General features: G+C 49.4%; 1 protein-coding gene across 1 annotated transcript in view; it reads right to left on the bottom strand.

Moving 5' to 3' along the window:
• Positions 1–18,088, bottom strand: part of LOC144933878 (MOB kinase activator 2-like) — a 53,604-nt gene extending 35,516 nt beyond the window's left edge. Inside the window, exon 1 of the mRNA XM_078859145.1 lies at positions 17,983–18,088. Coding sequence (XP_078715271.1) covers positions 17,983–17,999 — 17 coding nt within the window. The 5' untranslated portion in view covers positions 18,000–18,088. The remainder of the gene's footprint in view (positions 1–17,982) is intronic.
• Between the last annotated feature and the right edge of the window lie 6,623 nt (positions 18,089–24,711).

Genomic DNA, 24,711 nt, shown 5'->3' with positions numbered 1-24,711 from the left:
CCCAGCCGATAACTGCCGCCTTGTGCATGGCGATCACCAGGACTCTACAGACGCACACCCAGTCCACGCATGCATTAATAGTTCAATAATGTGTATAGAAATTGCTAATTGTACACACGCGTGTGGGTGACGTCGCGGGTGGCTTTGCGTGCTGGGCGACGCAGTGGTTTTGTGGGCTGTGGGCTATGAACCCAGCGACCTGAATTTGACCCCAGGCCACGGCTCCCATCGGTGGCGAGCGATATCGGACTCCGTGAAGCATCCTGCCTTTACGTCACCAACCGACACGGACCGCCACGGTGGCGAGATGTTAACTACCTCGCCTGGTATACAAGAAGTCGTTGGTTCAATCTCGACTCTGACGCCTGCTGTATATTGGGAGTTTGCGTCTCTCTCTCTCCTCTCTCCCAGTGGTCGCGTAGATTTTTCTCCAGGTCCTCGGGTTTTCCACTCCACATTGAGAAACACGCGTTTGGAGTATTTGGCTGCTATTCATTTCCACGCGATAAACCACTTCGTTGAGCTATCATTTGTGGTCAGGTCGCTTCTTAAAATATAGCTCTATAGTTCAGTGGGCCTTACATGGTAAAATAAAAAAAGTTTAGTTCAGTTAGTTTAGTCAAGTCTGGTCAAACATCACCAATGACCAACACGGCGTGGAGGGACGTTCATCTAGCAGTGGATTGACAACCCCCCGATACAAACAAAACGAAAAATGTGGGCAACAACAACAACAACAATCACGGAAGGCGACGACGACAACAACAAACCCCGACGCCAAAATATGTCGACGATTTCACTTTTGGCAGCACTGCAGAACGCGTGACAGCTCCTCCGCACGGAGGGAGCTTTCACCGCGTGCATATTCAAGCTGTGGTCCTTTGACCCTCGCCAGGGACAACAACAACATCAAGTGGCAGCGGCGGTGGCATCGCCCGCACGTCGCAGACGGTGGAGCGAATGGGCACGGGGTCCATCTGGAGATCTTGCGTGTAATATCGGGCTGCGATTCATGTGCCACCCCCTCCCCCCACAGATGCGGGGCAAGGAAAATGGTATGAGGAACGGCCTCCGTCTCGAACACTCACCCCTAATCGCTACCCACTAAGCCCTAACCCTGAGCCTTAACTCTAACCTTTGCTCTTTACCATAAACCCCGAAGCCTGACCTCTAAGCCCTCACTCATCCTAACCCCTAAATCTACACCCAAACCGTAAACCGTGACTAAATAAGTGGCATGCCTTCATATTTCATCAACTGAAAAGGCGAAATGGTAAGCACCTACCTGAGAAGGCTCTCCGATTGAGCGAAACATTATTCTGAGTGGTGGATAAATATCCAGCGGGACAGAGGTCTTCTTGGTTCTTTCGGTGAAGTCACGTAGAAGGGAAGTAATAAAATAATAAAAATAAAACACAATAAAATAATTCTCACGACGTTTCGGCCACAACGCAAGCAGCCGTCCTCAGGTGAAAACCAGGTCCGTCGAGGCGACAGAGTCTGAATGAAACAGCACACGAGCTTGGAGCATATATATAAGCTGGGCGCCTTGACAAAGGAATTTGCATATCAAGAGGAATTTAGCATATTTAAATGCAGGAATGTGATTAGCACTACATATGCATGTGCATTATGCAGGATTAACAGCATCAAAGGGAGCTGCAGTTGCTGCTGCTGCAGTTGCTGCTGCAGTTGCTGCAGTTGCTGCTGCTGCAGTTGCTGCTGCAGTTGCTGCTGCTGCAGTTGCTGCTGCTGCAGTTGCTGCTGCTGCTGCAGTTGCTGCTGCTGCAGTTGCTGCTGCTGCAGTTGCTGCTGCAGTTGCTGCTGCTGCAGTTGCTGCTGCTGCTGCAGTTGCTGCTGCTGCAGTTGCTGCTGCTGCAGTTGCTGCTGCAGTTGCTGCTGCTGCTGCTGCAGTTGCTGCTGCTGCAGCTGCTGCTGCTGCAGTTGCTGCTGCAGTTGCTGCTGCTGCTGCAGTTGCTGCTGCTGCTGCAGTTACTGCTGCTGCTGCAGTTGCTGCTGCTGCAGTTGCTGCTGCTGCTGCAGTTGCTGCTGCTGCTGCAGTTGCTGCTGCTGCAGTTTCTGCTGCAGAGGTCACTCCACGAATCATTTCCCTCTGAGCGCCATGTTTCTCCAGTCGTGTTGTGGTTCACTCCACACGTGTCACGGAATCGGAGTGAAATCACAGCCTTTTTGTCAATCAACGGTCGAATGAAGGTCTACCGATACCAGCGTTGGTCGTGACCATACTTCACCACGCTGGTCATTGCAGGGCTTGTGAAGGGGGTGGGGCCAGGCCAGTTCACCACTGATGTTATCCTGGCCTAGAAACTAACGACCTCAGGTCACCAGGTTCATAAGTTCAGTGCACAAACCACTGCTCCACACCCCCCCACCACCACCGACGACGACGACGTCATTACAGTAGCAACATTCATATAAAAGGTCAAGGTCATCAATAGATCTGTGGCTACCATTAAACATGAACACATTCCTGCGGAGGGAGCTGGTAGGAACGTTGTGTTGCTCGGTCAATGGCCAGGATCAACGGCGGCGTGGTGTATTCCGCAAATATGCCCGACTGCGAGGGCGGGCACAAGCCGGCGTGAGTAGATTAAACGTTGAGTTTTATAAGGGAACCACGGGGTGACCAGCCCCTCCTCACCCAGCCCCACCCCTCCCACCCCCCACCTAGCCCTACGCTCCCCACCCAGCTCCACCCCACCCTCCCCACCCAGCCCCTCCCCTCCCCACCCAGCCCCTCCCCACCCTCCCCTCCCCACCCAGCCCCTCCCTCCCCACCCAGCCCCTCCCTGCACGACGGACGGACACAATAATCCCGTGTGGGCTGGTGTAACCAGGAGGTTCCTACCAGTATTATTGTTACACTTGTTCATACAGAGAGAGTAAAAAACCTGACTCGGTGTGATGACTCACTTTTAGGAGGATTCTGCCAGGTTTTATTTTTTTCACTAGGAGATGATAACTGTTTGGTAATTGAGTATTTTGCGGCCATTTTTATATTTATTTATTTACTTATTTGGCAAATATGGACCATGGCACCGGCACACAATGGCTTACTCCTGAGAATTATGTCACGGGATCTTTAAAGTCCACTGCTAAAGGAGACGGCGCGTCGCAGTGTTGTTACGGTTAACACAGCCGAATAAATTAACCGAGGCGACTTGATGGACACTGAACCGTGAACTTCTGCTGCAAGTGACAGGCACGCTGCCACTCGGATATGCCACCGCCTCAACCGAATATGCGCGCTGACACGAGAACAACCGTGTCCCGTTATTCAAGCTGAGCGTTTCGGTTTAGCAAGCTCCGCGTTGAGATTTGGCGGCACATTCAAATGATCAAAAAGTATAAATTATCTAAACTTCTGAACGTATGTTAGTAAATGTCACTTATTCTGACAGAAAAAAGGAAATGTTGATCCTGGCAATTGACTGGTGAAGCTAAATAAGAAATCAGTCTTGTAATTGTGATTCCATGTTTGTCATTCAGATAGTTTGGTATCCATGCAACGACGATCATACCCTACGGTATTGAATCATCATCATCAACACCATTCATTTTGCAATTTCTCTGCTATGGAGATGACCCACAAACCTGGAATTCCAGCTCTTTTATTCTAAGGCAGTGCATGTACTAATTATGATGGTAGTGAAGTATACAGTACACCTATTCAGTCTATATTGTTAGTATTATTATGCACTATTTGTTGGTGTACGTGATAAGTATGTCGTTGATATTCAACGCTCGAATATTAATTGCATCATTTATTTCTTAGATTTTTTTTTACTAAATTGTAATATTGAGAGCGATGCTACATTTTCGTTATGGTCTTGGGTTTTGCCATCACGAGAAACGGATCATATGATGTCACTGTACTGTACGCTTTGGAGCCACGGGGGAACCAACATTACCTGTGTGACAAAATAAGAATAGGTTTTACCCTATTAGGTTTTACCCTATTAGGTTTTACCCTATTCTTATTGATGCCGGCCAAAAGGTCCCGTTTCGTAGAATGTCTGTGTCTTCTGCCGAGAGGCTGGCGGGTAGGAAAAATTGCATCGATAATTTGTAACCGCTACCCCGAGCCTGGTGGTAACACCTGGTTCACGCGATCACACCTGTTGTCTGCACATCCACTGCTAGATAAGGGCCTCTACAAATACCGTGTGGGGCTTCTGGGGGTTTGACCATACTTCACCACGCTGATTTGCGTGGATTGACGGACGCGGTGAGCATAGCAGTGGAAGCTCCGATGGACACGGTTGGCTACGTAAGGTGCGAAAGAAGTTGAACGTACACACGTGCAATGCAACAATAGAAATGGTTGCACTAGCCCCTACTATCCATCGTGTAGTCCCGCAGAAGTCATCTATAGCATGTTGTCATCCCAACCAAGCACTACAGAGGCTCAAATCTGCTTAGCTTCTGAGATGTGATGAGATCGGGCCCATGCCGGGTCATTTGATTAGAGGCGAAAATAGCCATCGAGTCAAGACGACAATGCTGAAGCAATCACTGACTCGATCGCTCTCCACTGCACCCAAATCAGCACCCCCCCCGACCAACCTTTTCACTAAACTCCACCACTTTTTGTTTTTGCGCTCCCAGAAATCTCGTCGATGCCATTAGCCAAAGGGCCCCCCGCCCCCCCCCCCCTCGGGACCCCGACGTTTGTAGAGTTATTGGTGTAGGCGACTCGGCTGCAACCTTCGGCATGCATTACCAGATGTGGAGATATCCGGAAAACGTACGCAGAGGGCTCGCGTGCGGTGATGATCTCACCACACCGTGCAACACTCGAGAGGAGGGCTGCATTAGGCAGGGTGTCAGTCACACGCCATCGCTGTGAATGCGACTTGATGGACACGGGTTATTATTAGCGTGCACTATACATTTCTTGGCCACTCTATATGCTGTGAAAAACTCAACTCTGTTGCTATTTTTTTTGACAGGGTAAAGCCCACTGCTTTTTTGGGAGAGGCGAAACTGGCCACGCACGATGGCTCACCGAAGTGCATTCTATCACCATCACATGGTCGGAATTTATAGCTAGCAGCCAAATCATCCGAAACGCGATGTTACGTCCAAAAGTGGAGGGGGGGGGAAAACCGGAGCTACCTGGAGCAAAATCCAAGCGGGCCATCCACGGCGAGAGAGCGAATACGCGGACTCAAAATATGATCGTACAACAGGCCTCGTCGAGGGGTCCGAAATCAAACCCCACGAACCTCCTGCTGCATGCGAGACAAGGGAGATGACATCGAGCCACTGCAGCGCTATTGGCGAATGTGTCGAGTTGTATTACACTGTCTTTGAGTTGTACGCCTTGGCGTCATCTGGTCCAACACCATGTGAGACTAGGCTCTAAGGAAAGCTGTCTCGGGTGTGGACCAATCAACTTCAAGGACAGTGCATACATTATCAGAGTTATGTGTTTTGTTTGCATTATGACTGCAGGTATTGTGGTCTATGCAAACATGACTCATTGTAAAAAAAGGTGTCAGTTTTGTTGCCAGATAGAAGGGCAAAAAACCAATTATCATATTTTTTACTGGCAAATGAGGTTCCAATGGTTGTATTACACTGGTCAACAACAACAAAAAATTCTAGCCTGGACTTTTGCAGCTGTTTTAGACTAATTTCAGGGTGCTGATTCCAAATCTGATCTCAGATTTGCTCTATCACATCTCATTTTATGCTATCGGCATACCCCATTTTCATTGATCTTACCCGAAATTAACTCTGTCACTTATGATTACAAGTTGTTGCGAGTCAATGACTGCCTTAGTGTGAAAATATGGTGCTGTATTTTTAGGATAGTGTGTTTATAATTTCATTTTATGTAGATATCCACATTTATTTAATATTTTTCTTCTGCAGTTTTTATTGAAAATGCAATATTTGATATCTCAAAAAACCTGATGTGATAGACAAAAACTGATGCCAGATTTGGAATCAGCACCCCAAAATTACCTTAAACCCGTTGGAATACCTTATGCCAGAAAAAGTGTGTTGACCAGTGTAATTATTGTTATTACACAACATGTGCTCACGTACTGCAGACAATAATCTCAAGGACACAAGGACCAGAGTGGCAGACTTCCTCGCGGGCGCATCGTGCCACCATGCGGTGATGATGATGATGTGCCGTGTGTTTTCCAATTAAAGCCCCCTAACGCACGCACGTTTTAAGAGATGCAGGCTTTTTTGCCGAAAGGTAATCGTCGCTAACGGCGCGTGGAGTTCCACCATCCACGTCATGCCTTCAGCTACCCCATTCCTCGCTCTGCCAGCTTTGTGAGCACGCGTTTTGCTGACATTGCCCTGGCATGGTGCGCTTGTTGCGGTTGCGCAAGGAGACGGGGCTTTTGCGACACTGGGCGCATTGACCAACAAGAGCTTGCATGCTTAAACTCCAGCCCCAAGATAGCATCACTCAATACAAAGTTACTCGGCTCTATTATCATGCACCTGCTTGCGTGTACACACGCGAATGTGTACATGTGCACTATTATTTTGTATTTATCGAATGCTTTTACACGTGACTTTCACGCAGTCAAGAGCACCAGATACACACAAAAATATTATGAAAAAATTAATGCGCCTACAGTACCCTGCATAGCCCTTATGCCAATCCACTGTTCGATGGACTCCCCACGCTGTGCACATCGTGGGGGATTATTTGACCATACTTCACCAGTGCGGGTAGGTGCCGGTTGGTGAAGGCACTGAAGCGTGCATGTGGGAGCATAGAAAGTACACTGCAACGATTCCTTTGGCTTCAGTGCCCGTCTCCATTGGCCACCGCTGAAGCCTTCAAACAACCCGACTGGCACTTTCCAAGACTAAAGCTTGCTTATCGTCAGCGATCTGATGAGATAGCGACACATTTCCCCCGGTGATGTAGTCACGAACATTTAACCCTCAAATTGTTTGGCCAACAGTATCACGCTAAAGTTTCCAAAAATAACTTTCAAACGGATTAAGCCACCGAAAATAATGAAATTCGGCACCGGTAATAGAGTCACCTTGAGAGGGTACACTTAAACACACGGGGCGATTAAAAACAAAATGAGACAATGTAAATATAGTTCGGTTTAACCCGCTCCTCGGAAGCAGCAGAACGCAGCTGTGGGACAGCTTATTTCCCACCGACAGGCAGCGGAAAGGGAAGGGTAAGGTGACGGGCACACACGGTGGATTACGTGGCAGCTTTAATGACGGCTGTAGCCACGATCAGCAGGCAGGGAGAGGCTCGCCGATTCCCAGCAGTGCCATAGCCTGCACGCATTTGCACTGCAGAGATGCGTGGATGTGCAACGTGCATCCCCCGTCCAGTCAAGCGCAACGTTCGAGCGACGTACATGGGCAGACAAATGCACATTCAAGCTGCATGTGGGGCAGGCCGGAGAGTACAGCAGTTATAGTTTAGCCAACTGACCCTCGTGTTGAATTCAAAGCTCTCAATTTTGCAAAGAAAATATTTTCCACAATACAATTCCACAGTAGTCCACGGATTCTAACAGCAGCCATATACCCTGCATACACAGCTACATAGACAGCACATAACTAAATAAGATACCCGATTCATCCAGCAGCTATATGCACGCGACTAATAAACAGTGCATGGAAAATTCTATACAGATAGACATACCAGCTTTATACTCTTACACCAAAGATTTAATACATAGTAAGGTTTACATTTTTTATATCAAAACATTTTATTAATACGCAAAGTACATACATTAAATGAATGTGGAACCAATAACAAACACATTTCCTGCATAAGTGAATGGTTCGCTAATTTAATTATTTAAAATCTACCATTAGAATAAATGAACGTTTGGCCTTTCGTCCTTCACGAAGGACTCCAAGGCTGCCAAGCATCGGGGCCGTGATCGTGGATTTTAGTGCATTACCGCGAGAGATAACAGTTTCAATATTTGGCGAGTCCATAAAAAAACCAAACCAATTACGGCAATTCAATTTGTCGTCCAAGGTTAAATAAATTATGCATATGTCTTGCAGTATTATTAGGACAGTGCACTGTCCGTTCAAGTGCCTATGTGCAATAGCACTTCACGAAACGAATCCTCCCACTCCACGCATATTTCGCAACTCCTCAAACCCTGCCACGACCCACACGACACAAGCCCCTGCCTCCTCCACCCGCACTTCTCTCCACGATTCCGATTCCTCCTCTCCAATTCTCAGCTTTGTTTTCGTCCGACAAAATCTCATTAGCACCGGTACAACGAGCCGTCAAATATATTTCGATTACAAACAGTGCCGCATGAAGCGAGTGAGGGGGCTGTAGCATATGTTATAAAGGGTCCCTAAAAAAAAAATACTAAAACACACTTTTTTTTACTTGCATAGTAAAGTAATTGTATTTTTTCATTTGCTATGCAGCCAGATAATACGACAAATCGCTAACATTAAACAAGCAGTCGTTCATAAAAATTGAAGGCGGTATAGTACTATAGTAATAGAGCAAGTGCAGAATCACTGAACCGGAATTGATAGCTTGAGCGCATTTAGCGCGGGGCCCTCGAAAGTGCGGGGCCCGTAGCACATGTAGCTACTTTTGCTACTAAGATAATCCGGTACCGATTACAACAAGGGGATGATAGAATTATAACGATGCCAAAATAAACGTTACTCTTTAACAACAACAAAAAGCTAGGAGATAACCCCTGCGTTAAGGAGAAGGGGGGGGGGGATTCTGATGCGTTTACGAACGCACGTTACCCGAACAGGGCCAAAGCTGCCACGATGCAATGCACCACACATTGATCCACCACAACTGCCGACAGAATATTTCTCTCTTGCATAGATCACGCCACTTGATGAACGCACGTGATTCACAGACGTTAGCAAAACATCAACTAGCGTCATTACCATCGCCTAGAATCACCATGATCATTATTACTATCGTCATGATCATCATCATCGTCGTCGTCGTGACCAGAGCGCCAACACAATCCGAATGAAACGAAGCCTCTCTCCCGAAGTGTTCTCTCGCTTAAGGGCGAGGAAGTGGACAGTGTCAGCAAGACGCTTCGGGCGTCCTTCCAGACGGCGGTGTGACACTTCGAAGGACGCGCGTCCTCCCACATCGACGTGAAATGAGTCACACGCGCACCACGAGGCTGTTAGCGAATCGTGTACACACGCACTGTGCTGCATGGTAATGAGGCAGGGGGTGGGGAGAGTGGCAGCCACGTCTGGTTGATGATGATGATGAGGACGATGACGACAATTACACTATCAGCAGCAGCCCACCCAGACCGCACACGACTGCCCGAGCCAAAGACGACGGTTCGGGCCTACAGGAACGGTCACGTTTGAGAAGTGTTAACACGTGCTTATAAAATGCACAAAGCGTCAAAAGCGTGCACCTTCATTTCCTCTCGTGTATATCAGTGCTTTATATACAAAGTGCATGCAGCGGTTTTAAAGTACTTTGTTTCATATAATTTAGTTTCCGATGGTTTTGAGCCCATTTCAGGTGAATGTTTATTTTAATCAGGCTCCACCCACCACCCATGTGCAATTGCAGATTTGCATCACAACAGATCACAGTTTTTGCTTCTTACCCTTTTGTGTTGTCGTGTTGTGCTGTGAGCTGCATTGTGTGATAGTTTGTTGGGTTTAAGAATAACGATCTTGACGATTTTATCTTTACCATTTTCAAGAGTCTTTACCAGTTTCTTTACTATTTAGCTGTATTCTGTGACAGTTTGTTGGCTCTAGTAATAATGATCTTTACCATTTTATCTTCACCACTTTCAATAACCGTTACCAAATTTTTTAACATCTAGCTGTGTTGTGTGACAGCTGTATTGTGCCGTATTGTATGACAGCTTTTGGAGTTTAACAATAACAATCTTTACCATTTTATTTACCATTTTATCTTCACCATTTTCAATCATCTTTACCATTTTATTTACCATTTTCACTAATAATCTTTACCACTTTAGAAATCTACATGGGAATTGGAGCGAGACAGTAGAAACATTCTCAAGACAGTAATAAATACAATTTTAAAGCAGAAAAACATTAAAATAGCTGAGCATTCCAGTGTAAGCTATCTCTATAAGATTCTATAGATCACTAAGTCGTAGTAATTTCTGCAGTACCCTAAGACTATTATATGTGTTGGATAGTATTCATTTACAGGGACTCCTCTATTTACGAACATTCGACTTATGAACTTTCAGAGATACGAACAAACCTGTCCGTACGTCCAGTTGCCTGTTTGAACCGAGAGTCGTAAGTTCAACTGCTGCGCAATAGACGGCGGTGGTGGCGTCTACATCTGCAGAACATGAATAACTACTGGCATCTACATCTGCAGGAGATAATACAACTTTTAAAGCCATTCCCCGTGTTTAGTGTACACGCCGTACAACATGTTTGGAATCGACGGGAGCAAAGTTGCACTTACGAACACATCGACTTACGAACAGACTTCTGGAACCTAACTCGTTCGTAAGTAGAGGAGTCCCTGTAATGTCACTTTTATAATTTTGGCAACACTGCCGTACGTTTTAGCACCACTCGTGTTAACTGCCTACATAGCAGCCAAGGACATGAAAAAAATTGTGTCATGTAGCTGAACAGACATTGTTTACACCTTGGTGTTGGTAAGCTCATAAATGGAAGGCTCGATTGTGTGACGCCGGAACGATCCTCGTATAAAATAAAGTGAACTGAAGCGACAACGTTATACCCTTGTAATAATAATACAATATATCAGCACTGTCTCAATCCACTTTTGGATGAAGGCCTCCCCGTGCCATGTCAGTCATGGTGGTTGTTTGGCCATACTTCGCCATGCCGGTCATTGCTGATTGCTGAAGGGGGTTTTGTGATAGGGCCTGTTGCGATGCCTTTCTCCGCGGATGACAGCTGTGGATGGGAATCGAAGCGAGGTAGCGGGGACTCCAGGGTTTAATGCACGAGTCATGCTCCAACTCGATCTCAGAACGCAAGTGGTCTTTTAAAGAACGTCACTTGTTATGATTGTCAAACCCACTTGTTAAATTAAGACGCCCATTTTGCAGGAGAGGAATTGTAATGTCTGTAATTAGAATAGATGAGTGATTAAGATGGGTACATCCTAAAAAAATAAGAATGATGTATATTTAACGGTACTAACATTTGTACATTTCCACAGAAATGTGTTTAAGCAAACCATCACACCTAGCCGTTAAAACACCCCATTCATAAGACGTGTTTAAAAGCGATTATATTCAAATATAATGAGGTCTGGCTTGTAGCAGTACGTACTGGGACCAAATGTAGAATCTGCGAGTTAAAATCCAATTCGGGAGTGAACTCCTTGTTTCAGACATCGAGTATCAATTCATGGGGAGTCAACAATTGGTGTCCTATTCATAGACTCCTACCCATCATAGAAATGTAGAACTTTCACCACTGGCCAAGGGCAAACAAGCTGCCACATATTCGCGCATGCGTGTGAAAGAGCCTACCCTGACTTGTGATTTGATTAATAATAAAACGGAAGGAAGAGGGGAGGAGGAGTGCTGGGCAATGGTAAGAACGCGCCACTATGAACCCGGAAACGTGAGTTCAAATCCACTGTATGTATGTATGTATGTTTAACTTCTGTCACACCGTACGTAGCAAACCGTGCCAATCGGAGGTGCGGTGGGGGAGGGGATAACAAACTCAGTACAAAAAGCAGTTCTAAAGAAATTCGTATTCAATCTAGACGTACAAGTGCACCGCTTCCGGTAACTTCCGAATATCGGAAGGCAGAGCGTTCCAGACGGCCGCAGAAGCACATCGGAAAGCGCGCGATGCAGTGACCGTCTTTGTTGGCTATAACCGATTTGAACCGGCGTTAGGGGCCCTAGTTTACCAGCGTGCATTAATCCAACGTGGTCGAGGTGTGGTCCAGCAACTCTCATGCAACCGACACGGCGTGAGAAGGCCTTCATCCAGCAGCGGATTGCGCAAATGGATGTCAATTGTAGTTGCTATTAATAGCGATAAGGTGGCGTGCTGTGTGGAATGTGCTTCCGAGTTGGAAACGATGGGGATGTCGCTGGCCGTGGTGCTGAAGTGGCGTTGTGAGCTACCTCCGATAATCCGAACACAACTTAGCAAACACACGTATTGGGGCCACATCACTCGCCGTGCACTCAAGGCTTACCAAACCTTCAGACAACGGGGATAGTTGGAATATTTTGTTGTTGAAATCAACCAACTTAGTTGTTCATATGGTATTCTTTTTAAACTGTTCAATATCCGCATATTGCTGATACATTAATAGCATTTACGTAAATTTCGATTTAAAGCTTTCGTGACTGCAGGGATTCATCTTCTTGGTTCTTTCGGTAAAGTCACGTAGAAGGGAAACAATAAAATAATACAAAATAAAACATAATAAAATAATTCTCACGACGTTCCGGCTACAACGCAAGCAGCCGTCCTCAGGTGAAAACCAGGTCTGTCGGAAAGACAGCGTCTGAATGATGAAACGTCGTGAGAATTATTTTATTATGTTTTATTTTTATTATTTTATTATTTCCCTTCTACGTGACTTTACCGAAAGAACCAAGAAGAAGCATTTACGTAATGTTGAAAATACAAATCGCCATGTTTGACTGGTTAAGACTGTTTGAACAAGTGCTATTAGTGAGCAGATAATTTTTACCATAGCACACCATTACTGTATTCATTGTGTGCTGAGTCTACCTAGGGGGTGCATATTAAAAAACACGTGTTTTAGTCTATCAGGCTCTTGGCTTCCAGACAACTATTATCAAGCGGCAGCATTTGTTTAAGCAAGCAACCCCATGTACTGGTTTCGGCCTTCTGGGTCTCATCCGCAGAGAACATCAGGCTTGTTGAACAAATGCCGATGAATATACCCAACGGTATTGGCAAAAGCACCGTCATATGAACTTTGGAAAGTGCCCTGGTATCGTTGCTCAGTAAACGTTAACCCACTCACTGCTCCCCGTAATATTCACACACGCGCGTCTTATGGCACACTCATCTCAGACGTGTACGCGCATATGTAACATTGCCTTGCATCTCTCCCTCTCTCTCTCTCTCTGAAGCGACATGCAACCTCTTACCGCTTGGCTCCCCCAACGCGTGACCTTCCCGGGGCAATGAATATTTAAACGAGTGCACAGCTCGGCTCGGGGCGTGCCGCGCGCCGCACAAACAGCTCACTCCCTGCACGCACCGCGTCCACACTGATGGGGTGCGGAGCAGGGGCTGGGGGGAGCAGGGGGGGGAGCAGGGGGTGGGGGGAGGGCGGGGGGAGAGTGGGGGGGGGCAGAGTGGGGGTAAGGGCAGGGGGGGAGCAGGGGTGAGGGGAGGGCGGGGGGGAGCAGGGGTGGGGAGGAGTAGGGGGGGAGTGGGGGGAAGGTGGGGGGAGCAGGGGGTGGGGGGGAGTAGGGGGCGGGGGGGAGCAGGGAGTGGGGGTAAGGTGAGGGGAGCAGGGGGTGGGGGGGAGCAGGGGGTGGGGGGAGGGCGGGGGGGAGCAGGGGGTGGGGGGAAGGGCGGGGGGAGGGAGCAAGGGGTGGAGGAAGCAGGGTGGGAGGGGGGGGTGTTCGCAATCAAACTCAAGCGCGCTGGTATGGAGCGGCTTGTTGGCTCTTCCTGTTTTGTTTATCGATGGAGACCGTTGCGTGCAAGGCAACCACACGATCGCGTGTACGTAGCCAACCGCGCTAATCGGAGGTGCGGGGGAAGGAAAACACACTAAACACCAAACGCGGTTCTAAAGAAATGCGTCTTCAATCTATACATTTAAAAGTGCATCGCTCCGGTGGCTTCCCGATCGCGTCGCACGTCACGGACGCGTGACGCGACGAGTGGCGACGCAAATTAAACGAAAAATAAAACACGGCGCAAAAAGCAAGGCGCCTTCATATGGAACACGCACACGGCTGTTATACTGGTAGAAACCTCCTGTGTCCGTCCGTCGTGCAGGGAGGGGCTGGGTGGGGAGGGAGGGGCTGGGTGGGGAGGGTGGGGAGGGGAGGGTGGGGAGGGGCTGGGTGGGGAGGGTGGGGCTGGGTGGGGGGTGAGAGGGGTGGGGCTGGGTGGGGAGGGGCTGGTCACCCCATGGTGCCCTTATAAAACTCAACGTTTAACCTACTCACGCCGGCTTGTGCTCGCCCTCACAGTCGGGCATATTTGCGGAATACACCACGCCGCCGTTGACCCTGGCCATTGACCGAGCAACCCGACGTTTCTACCAGCTCCCTCCGCAGCAGGAATGTGTTTTTGACGAGAATCGCGTCCCACGGAATCTCAAGACCCTTGATCGAACGTTGCGCTGCATTTGCGGTGTGTGGTCAACAGCAGGCGCGAATGTAAACAGCAGGCGCGGTGCAAAACTCGCGCATCGTACGAGGGGGAGTGAGTTGAGAGTCAGCAACAGTGCCATGTCCTGGGATACTTTTGCGAGGACCACGCCAACAACGGCTTGGCAAGCCCCAAGATTGACGACCCGTGCGAGTCACGAAGCAGACTTCGTGCCCGCTTGGGTTGTCGAGGTGTGACCAGACCAAGTCGGAGTGTTCGGTGTTCGTAGCCAGCGACTCGAACTTATGAGTTGCTTTCACCCCTGGTTACTGAAACTATGCGGATGATACCTGGTAGGATATATAGCCCCTGCAGCGGCTGTACAGCGTGTACGCTAAACTTGCTTAAATGCAATTGCGCACATCGCCTTGAACATGCATCACATTACGTACGTTGAACTTCTTTCGCGCCGTACGTAGCCAACCGTGATAATGGGAGGTGCGGGGGAAGGACAACAGTCAACACAAAAAGCAGTTCTAGAGAATTGATGTTGTTGTTGTTGTTGTTTCAATTTAGATTTAAAAGTGCACAGCCCCAGTGGCTTGCTAATCCAGTATCGGGTGGAAGAGCGTTCCAGACGGTCTCAGAAGCGCACGATGCAGCAACCGCCTTTTGTTCGACAGGTTGACCAAAAGGACACCACCTGAACGCGTCAAGTTGACGCTGCAACAAGACGCCTTTTGGCGTCATCTGGTCCAACACCGTGTGAGACTAGGCTCTAAGGAAAGCTGTCTCGGGTGTGGATCAATCAATTTCAAGGACAATGCATACATTATCAGAGTTGTGTTTTTTGTTTGCATTCCGACTGCAGGTATTGTGGTCAATGCAAACATGACTCCTCGTAAAACAGGTGTCAGTTTTTTTGCCAGATAAAAGGGTACAAAAAAACAATTATCACGCCTGTGAGCGTCATGCAGCCGTGGGTTGTTGTCGCTTGACGAATCCCCCATTGCGCGTGAAAGCCAGGGCCAAGCGTCACGTGCGTAGCTCGGCGGACGGACGCAGTCAACACGAGGCGCCCGGGATAATGAACGGATACATCTCAGAGGAGGTGGGGAGCGGGTCTCGTGTGGACTCTAGGAGGGAGTGCAGCTTGAAATATATCACACTGCGGTGCAGGGTGGTCAGAGAGGGGGGGGGGAGGGCAGAAATGCATAGACAGCGTGGGGTGTGCAACGCAGCGCACGGAGGGGTCGTTGTAACAACGCGTCCTGACTTACGCACACAGCGCACATCCAAATATATACAGACTCACACACGCACATCCAAATATATACAGACTCACACACACATCCATACAGACTCACACACACACACATCCAAATATATACAGACTCACACACACATCCATACAGACTCACACACACACACATCCAAATATATACAGACCCATACACACTCACACACACGCACATCCAAATATATACAGACTCACACACACATCCATACAGACTCACACACACACACATCCAAATATATACAGACTCACACACACATCCATACAGACTCACACACACACACATCCAAATATATACAGACTCACACACACATCCATACAGACTCACACACACACACATCCAAATATATACAGACTCACACACACATCCATACAGACTCACACACGCACATCCAAATATATACAGACTCACACACGCACATCCAAATATATACAGACTCACACACACATCCATACAGACTCACACACGCACATCCAAATATATACAGACTCACACACGCACATCCAAATATATACAGACTCACACACGCACATCCAAATATATACAGACTCACACACGCACATCCAAATATATACAGACTCACACACACACGCACATCCAAATATATACAGACTCACACACACATCCAAATATATACAGACTCACACACACATCCATACAGACTCACACACACACACATCCAAATATATACAGACTCACACACACATCCATACAGACTCACACACACACACATCCAAATATATACAGACTCACACACACATCCATACAGACTCACACACACACGCACATCCAAATATATACAGACCCATACACACTCACACACACGCACATCCAAATATATACACTCACACACACACACATCCAAATACATACACTCACACGCACATCCAAATATATACAGACTCACACACACACACATCCAAATATATACAGACTCACACACACACACATCCATACAGACTCACACACATCCATATTGACTCACACACACATCCATATATATACAGACTCACACACACACACATCCATACAGACTCACACACGCATGTCCATACAGACTCACACACGCACACACATCCATATATATACAGACTCACACACACATCCATACAGACTCACACGCACACATCCAAATATATACAGACTCACACACACGCACATCCATACAGACTCACACACACACACATCCATACAGACTCACACACATGCGCATCCATACAGACTCACACACGCACACACACATCCATACAGACTCACACACACACACACATCCATACAGACTCACTCACACACACATCCATACACTCACACACACGCGCATCCATACAGACTCACACACGCACACACACATCCATACAGACTCACACACGCACACATCCATACAGACTCACACACACGCACATCTATACAGACTCACACACGCACACATCCATACAGACTCACACACGCACATCCATACAGACTCACACACACACACGTGCTCTCCCCAGCGGATATTTTGGTAACGGTCACAACCTCGTGGACCGTATTCCCCGGAGGAAGACTGCTTTTGTAACGAGGCAGAAACACAATCTGCTGTTACCCAACTTTGTAAGAAAGCTCTTCGGCTTTCGGGGTGCAACAAATACAGAAGCCGGAGAGCGCTTTTCGGTAAAAAAAAAAACTTCTTCGTGCGCGGAAACACAAAAAAAGTGTCTCCGGTTCCAAACGTCGGGGGTGCCGTGCCGTGAAGTCGTGCTTGGCGACAAACTCGGGCCAAGACGTGGTGGTGGTCGCGAAGGCGACTCGCGGAGAGGCAAGAGAAGTCGGTGGCTCGCACCGCGGCCACGCAGCAGCAGCAGCAACACACACCGCGACACACACCAACACACTACACACTACACACACACAAACACACACCCCCCAACACACATACACCCCCCAACACACACACACACCGCAACACACACACACCGCAACACACACACACCGCAACACACACACACCGCAACACACACACACCCCAACAAACATACACCCCCCAACACACACCGTAACACACACCCCCCCCAACACACACACACACCGCAACACACACACACCGCAACACACACACCGCAACACACACACACCGCAACACACACACACGCAACACACACCACACACACACCGCAAAATACACACCGCTACACACACACCCCAACACACATACACACACCACAACACGCACACACTGCAACACACACACACACACCAACACACACACACCACAACACACACACCGCAACACACACCGCAACACACACACACCCCAACACACATACACACCGCAACACACACACACACACCACAACACACACACACACTGCAACACACACACACCTACCCCATGAGCCAGTCCATACTGCCAGCCGGGCACTGAGGGCTGCTTTGCTCGTGGTCCTCCTCCCTCCTTCAGTGTCCCTCTTCTCGCATCTCGAGGACGAGGCCAATCAGCCGGTGCACTGCCAACCCCCCACCCCCTCCTCCCACCCCTCCCCCCCACCCCCTCCTCCCTCTCACCCCCCCTCCCTCTCACCCCCCCCCCCTCTCTCCCCCCCCCAACGTCCGACCTCCCCCCCCAACCTCCCCCCACCCTCTCCTCCTCCCCCCCCCCATCTCCTCCCACCCCCACACCCCCCGACCCCCCCCCCCCCCGAAGTCCCCCCACCCCCTCACCCACCAACCCCCCCCCAACCTCCCCCCCACTCTCTCCTCCACCAACCTCCCCCACCCCCTCCCCCCCCTCCCCCACCAACCTCCCCCCCCTCCCCCACCCTCCCCCCCACCCCCTCGCCCCTCTCTGGGAACCGCGACGCCGCTGGGTGTGGGAGCGAGCCCGCAGCTCCCGGCTCAGCTCGTCCACACCCGGATATCCGGACGTTGCAAACACAGGGCTTGCCGTGCGTGTGCGTGTGTGTGTACGTGTGTGTACGTGTGTATGCGTGTGTATACGTGTGTGTATGTGTGTACGTGTGTGTGTACGTGTGTGTGTGTACGTGTATATGCGCGTGTATGTGTGTATATGTTTGTGTATGTGTGTACGTGTATGTGTGTATGTATGTGTGTGTACGTGTGTATGTATGTGTGTGTACTTGTGTGTACGTGGGGAGCGGTAGTGTAGCGGTTAGCGCGCTGCACTACGAACTTGGCGACCTGGGTTCGATTCCCGCTCACGGCAAACACGATTATCTGAACCGGTCCTGGGCCTCCTCTGGGTCGACTCAGCCTTAAATGAGTACCTGGTACGGTGTGTAAACATCGCCACTGGGGAAACAAAGGCGGTCTTGATAGGTGCTCGCTAACAGCACTTGCCCCAATAATCTGTTAAGACTACACGGCGGATCTTTGTGTGTGGCGACAGCGTCTCTCTGCAAGCCGTGCGTCATTGGTGCCACCGCCTTCAGGAGCATCGAGGCACTGGGCAAGGCTTCGATTAAAATTTGGGAGAGAGGGCGACACAAAAAAAACCCCAAACTCTGCATCATGAATCATCGCCGTTCCGGTCACACCGAGGCACTTGTTTTTCCTCGCCGACATGTCTGTCATTGCGTCTGAGAAATAACAAAACACGTGGCCGTGCGTGGACATGTGCACCATTGTGTATATGCGGGTCATGCGTCATTCACACACAGCTATTGTATGACCGTATCATTATTTCTGCGTCCGTTTAAAATGTATATTTGGAGATGCGATTTTTACGCACAGCGAGATACCAGACACGACGATGACGCAGTGCGGTAGGGTCGGTCAAATAGAGCCGCGTGTAATTAGGGTTGTAAGTGCCAATTACGTTATGATAATTGGGTGATTTGGGCAATGACATCACATTATCTCCTGGTCGTTATTTTAAATCCATGCGGACTACAAAGAAAAAAAACACTGTCGTCTTGTTCCACCTCCACTTAAAAGCACCGCATGCTACAGACGGAATTCTGCAAATTCTCTTGACAAAAACAAAGATCCCTCGTGTAGCCTTAAGAGACTGTAGGGGCAAGTGCTGTTAGCGAGCACCTATGAAGGCCGTAACGGTACACGATGGGGTGGGTGGCCAACACCCACGCCCGACCGCCTTTGTCTCCCCAGTGGCGATGTGTTTACACACCGCACCAGGTACTCATTTGAGGCTGAGTCGACCTAGAGAGAGCCGAGGACTGGTTCAGATAATCGTCACTGATGTTGGCCGTGAGCGGGAATTGCTGCACAGACATTCGAGAAGGTCGTCAGCCCTGCGTTGAAATGACACGCGCATAACAGGACACGCACAGAGGTTAACGAGATCATTCAATCTCTGAAGAACAGTCAGTGGGGCTTGGGCAGAACGCCGTCGCCGCGAGAAGGGATGACGACGAAAGGTCGAGAACAATAACGGAGCAGCAGTCAAGGAATGGAACGCGCGAACGGCGGGGACGTGGACTCGGGAGATGGAGCGATTAAATCCGTTCGTGGAGCGGGTACGAAGTGGACTATTTAGGTATTTACCCAGGGAAGCCTCATTGAATTTTCACGATTAATTCAGAAGGAGGCGCTGTTAAGTTTCGCAGTAGACGGGGAGGTCTCTGTGCACGATGTACACTCTATAACACATTCCTTCGGAGGGAGCTGGTAGGAACGTTGGGTTGCTCGGTCAATGGCCAGGGTCAACGGCGGCGTGGTGTATTCCGCAAATATGCCCGACTGTGAGAGCGGGCACAAGCCGGCGTGAGTAGGTTAAACGTTGAGTTTTATAAGGGCACCACGGGGTGACCAGCCCCTCCCCACCCAGCCCCTCCCCACCCTCCCCTACCCTCCCCACCCAGCCCCTCTCCACCCTCCCCACCCAGCCCCTCCCCACCCTCCCCTCTCCACCCAGCCACACTCCTCCCATTTTTGGATTCACGACGGACGGACGGACACAATAATCCTCTGTGGGCTGGTGTAACTAGGAGGTTCCTACCAGTATAACGCGTGTGTGCGCGAGTATGAGTGTGTGTGTGTGTGTTTCAAAACTCGTAAGAGGTGATGGCTGCTTGGGGGGTGGGGGGGTAGGCCTTCATCCAGCAGTGGATTTACCATGGCTCACGATAATGACGATGATGAGAATGTACCGCAGACGGCACGTAGCGCAGGTGAGATTCACGCCGTTGCAACGATTCGCATTGACCGCTCCTGCGCCATGTAATGACGCATCTCTCGCTAAAAGATGAAGTGTCACGCGCACCGCGTGCTCGACAGACAACGTGGGACTCACGAGCGGCAGCTGGCGGCGGGGAAGCCACCTGGCATCGCCGCCGCCAGCGCTGCGGGCAGGCGAGAGTCACCCTGGGCCAGTGTCGGATTGTATCCTCGTGGCAAAAGTAGCTACACGTGAAACCGATGGCGGGACCCCCAGGTTCACATAAGCCCCCGGCTCTCGCATGAGCTGCGTTGCGACGTCATTTCGTGTCTGTTGAAGGCGAACGACACGGCGATCGATTCCTCTCGACGAGCTCTACACGACGCGCTAATCAAAGTTTTGTTTCTTCTGCGCCATCGTCCTCGCTGCTGCGCTTGGACGACACGACAACGGAACGAAATGCGCCAGTCGGGTCGCGGCGCTGATGTGCGCCGTGGGACGGAGTCGCCAAAAAAAAACATAAATTCATTACGATTTTGACTTCCGTTTATTCGGGACCCCGGGGTCCCGCCATAAGGTTCAATAGCTACGGGCCCCGCAGTTTCAAGGGCCCCGCAATTTCAAGGGCCCCGCACTTTCAAGGGCCCCGCACTTTCAAGGGCCCCGCACTTTCAAGGGCCCCGCACTTTCAAGGGCCCCGCGCTAAATGCTTTCATGCTATCAATTCCGGTTCAGTGATTCTGCACTTGCTCTATTATTATAGTACTATACTGCCTTCAGCTTATACGAACGACTGGGTGTTTAAGGTTAGCGATTTGTCGTACTATCTGGCCGTATTAGCAAATGAAAGAAATACAATTACTTTACTTTGCAAGTAAAACAAAAATTGTGTTTTAATATTTTTATTTATTTAGAGCCCCTTTATAACATATGCTGCAGGCCCCTCACTAGCTTCATCCGGCACTGTTTGTAATCGAAATATATTCGACGGCTCGTTGTACCGATGTTCGTGAGATTTTGTCGGGAAGAAAACAAAGCTGAGAATTGGAGAGGAGGAATCGGAATCGTGGAGAGAAAGTGCTTGTGGAGGAGGCAGGGGCTTGTGTCGTGTGGGTCGTGGCAGGGTTTGAGGAGTTACTTACTTTATTGTGCAAGTAAAAAAAAATGTGTGTGTTTAATATTTGTGGGGTTTTTAAATCCTTAATATTAAGTTCACTTGCTTGCTTGTGCGCTTACGACCGTGCAAATCTTTCGGTCGTTTTTTAACCCACTTCCCGTGATCCAATCGAGCTGACATTTTGCACACAGACTCGTTGTGCGTGACAATTTATTTTGTGAAATTTTTTTCCAAAAATTCCACTTTTTAGGAAAAAAAAACATTTCATATTTAATTTAAAATGCGAATGTGATAAAAATGAAACTCTTACTCAAGAAAAACAGAAATGAATAATAAAATAAAACCGATGCCACGCATATAAAGGATTTATAGTGAAAAACTTTGTTTTTACGGGTTAAATTTTTTTTTATTTAGGGCCCCTTAATGACATTTGCGACAGGGCCCAGCACGAACTAAATCCGGCACTGCACCGGCCACGCGTGCACGCGAGATGGCGCCACGTGCACGCGCGCCGAGATCGCGTGCACGCGAAGTGGCGCCGCGTGCACGCGCGCCGAGATCGCGAGGTTGGAGAGTTTCACGTGGACGGCGCGCGGATTACACTCGAACGCCGAGACCACGCGAACACGTGGCTTGTTAGAATAACAACACACCGTCTGAAAACCGGCGTAATTTACCGCCGCGATCTCGCAGGTCTTGGTTAAACGTTCGCGCATTTATTAGTTGTTTTTGTATTTTTTTTTATCAAACATTCCTTTATTCTGACCTTCCCTCTTGAGTGTTTGGTCGGTGACCCTGGTTCTGTTTTTGTTTGCTGCTGTTCATGCATTTGCGCATTGTGCCGCTAGGATGGAATGCGCATTCTACATTTTAATTATTATTGTTGTTATTTAAGGACACATTTATCGATTTCTGGGTTCTTTTCCGACACGCCACGAAGTGAATCAAACGATCTGACTCTTGATAGAGCAACGTTATACTGGTAGGAACCTCCTGGTTACACCAGCCCACAGGGGATTATTGTGTCCGTCCGTCCGTCGTGCATGGAGGGACTGGGTGGGAAGGGAGGGGCTGGGTGGGGAGGGGAGGGTGGAGAGGAGCTGGGTGGGGAGGGTGGGGCTGGGTGGGGCTGGGTGGGGGGTGGGCTGAGTGGGGAGGGGCTAGTCACCCCATGGTGCCCTTATAAAACTCAACGTTTAACCTACTCACGCCGGCTTGTGCCCGCCCTCACAGTCGGGCATATTTGCGCAATACACCACGCCTGCCGTTGACCGTGGCCATTGACCGAGCAACCCAACGTTCCTACCAGCTCCCTCCGCAGGAATGTGTTTATTGGAATCCGGCTGAGTTTGTTGCAGACATCCCCGAGCCTTTGATATACAAGATAGAGATGGCCCACTAGGACAGCTGTACGTGTGCACGCTGACTCTTCTCTCGCACCGTACGTAGCCAACCGTTGTGACTAACGAAACGTCAATAATGTAGTTTTCCACTTGAAGCAACTCGTCAAGGTTAAGGGGTTAGGAGCGGTGACGCAGGGGGCTTGCGCACTGCCTGTAACGTGATGAACCCGGCGAGTTGGAGTTTAATTTGTGACCACGTCCATTCGGCGACTAATATCCGAATCGCTCAAGGCATCTCTTCAACTCAACGTCCTTTCACGAACCCCCATTGGCCAGCGTGGTGAAGTATGGTCAAACAATCTTCCATGCAAGACTAGGCCTTCACGCAGAGGTGGATTAAAAATGGGTTATCGTGTTGATATACCATACGGTTTACGTATGAAGACCAAAGTTACGAATGAACTCAAATTGATCAACACTGGCGCTTCCAGGATGTGTACCGGATTCACCATTGACAATTGAAAGTGCGTGCACTCTCTAAGCTGGATTGCAGGAGGTAAAGCCACTTACCAGCAGCCTTTGGTTAATTTTAAACTTCAAACAAAGCCATGATATTTGACGACGCACTTCAAGGCTCGCGTGTTCAAATAACACGTTATGAGACGTGAAAGTACACGGACATCCCTTGTTATCGATCGGCTGCTGGATCACTTGCCTCCCCACTAACACATGTGCGGGTCCGTGGGCGATATCTGACCATACTTCACCTCGCTGGTCAGTGCGGGTTGATTGTACTCGCGTGCAAGTAACACATAGTTAAATATTACAGGGCGCACACGCTGCACATGCCTGATGATGCTGAACGCATTCACGCCAGGCGATGTGTACGTTCCCGTAGACGAGGCCACATTGCCCAAGGACTGCCGATCGCTCCACCGGTTCTCAATCCAATCGCGAATTCATTTCAAGATCGCAGTCAGTCCTCTCTGAGATCATCTATGGACTCCTCTGTTCCTACCTCTCATCTCTCATCTCACTCTACTCCCCTACATCTCCCCTCTCATCTCACTCTACCCCCCCCTACCTCTCCCCTCTCATCTCACTACACCCCCCTACCTCTCCCCTCTCATCTCACTCTACCCCCCCCTACATCTCCCCTCTCATCTCACTCTACCCCCCCCCACCTCTCCCCTCTCATTTCACTCTACCCCCCCCCTACCTCTCCCCTCTCATCTCACTCTACTCCCCTACATCTCCCCTCTCATCTCACTCTACCCCCCCCTACCTCTCCCCTCTCATTTCACTCTACCCCCCCCCTACCTCTCCCCTACCTCTCCCCTCTCATCTCACTCTACCCCCCCCTACCTCTCCCCTCTCATCTCACTCTACCGCCCCTACCTCTCACCTCTAATCTCACTCTACCCCCCCACCTCTCCCCTCTCATCTCACTCTACCCCCCCTACCTCTACCCTCTCATCTCACTCTACCCCTCCACCTCTCCCCTCTCATCTCACTCTACCT

The sequence above is a fragment of the Lampetra fluviatilis genome, chromosome 8 (genome assembly GCF_964198595.1).
Source record: "Lampetra fluviatilis chromosome 8, kcLamFluv1.1, whole genome shotgun sequence".
Lineage (NCBI taxonomy): Eukaryota > Metazoa > Chordata > Hyperoartia > Petromyzontiformes > Petromyzontidae > Lampetra > Lampetra fluviatilis.
Note: the sequence above shows the minus strand (reverse complement) of the source record. Positions and strands in the feature narration are given on the sequence as shown.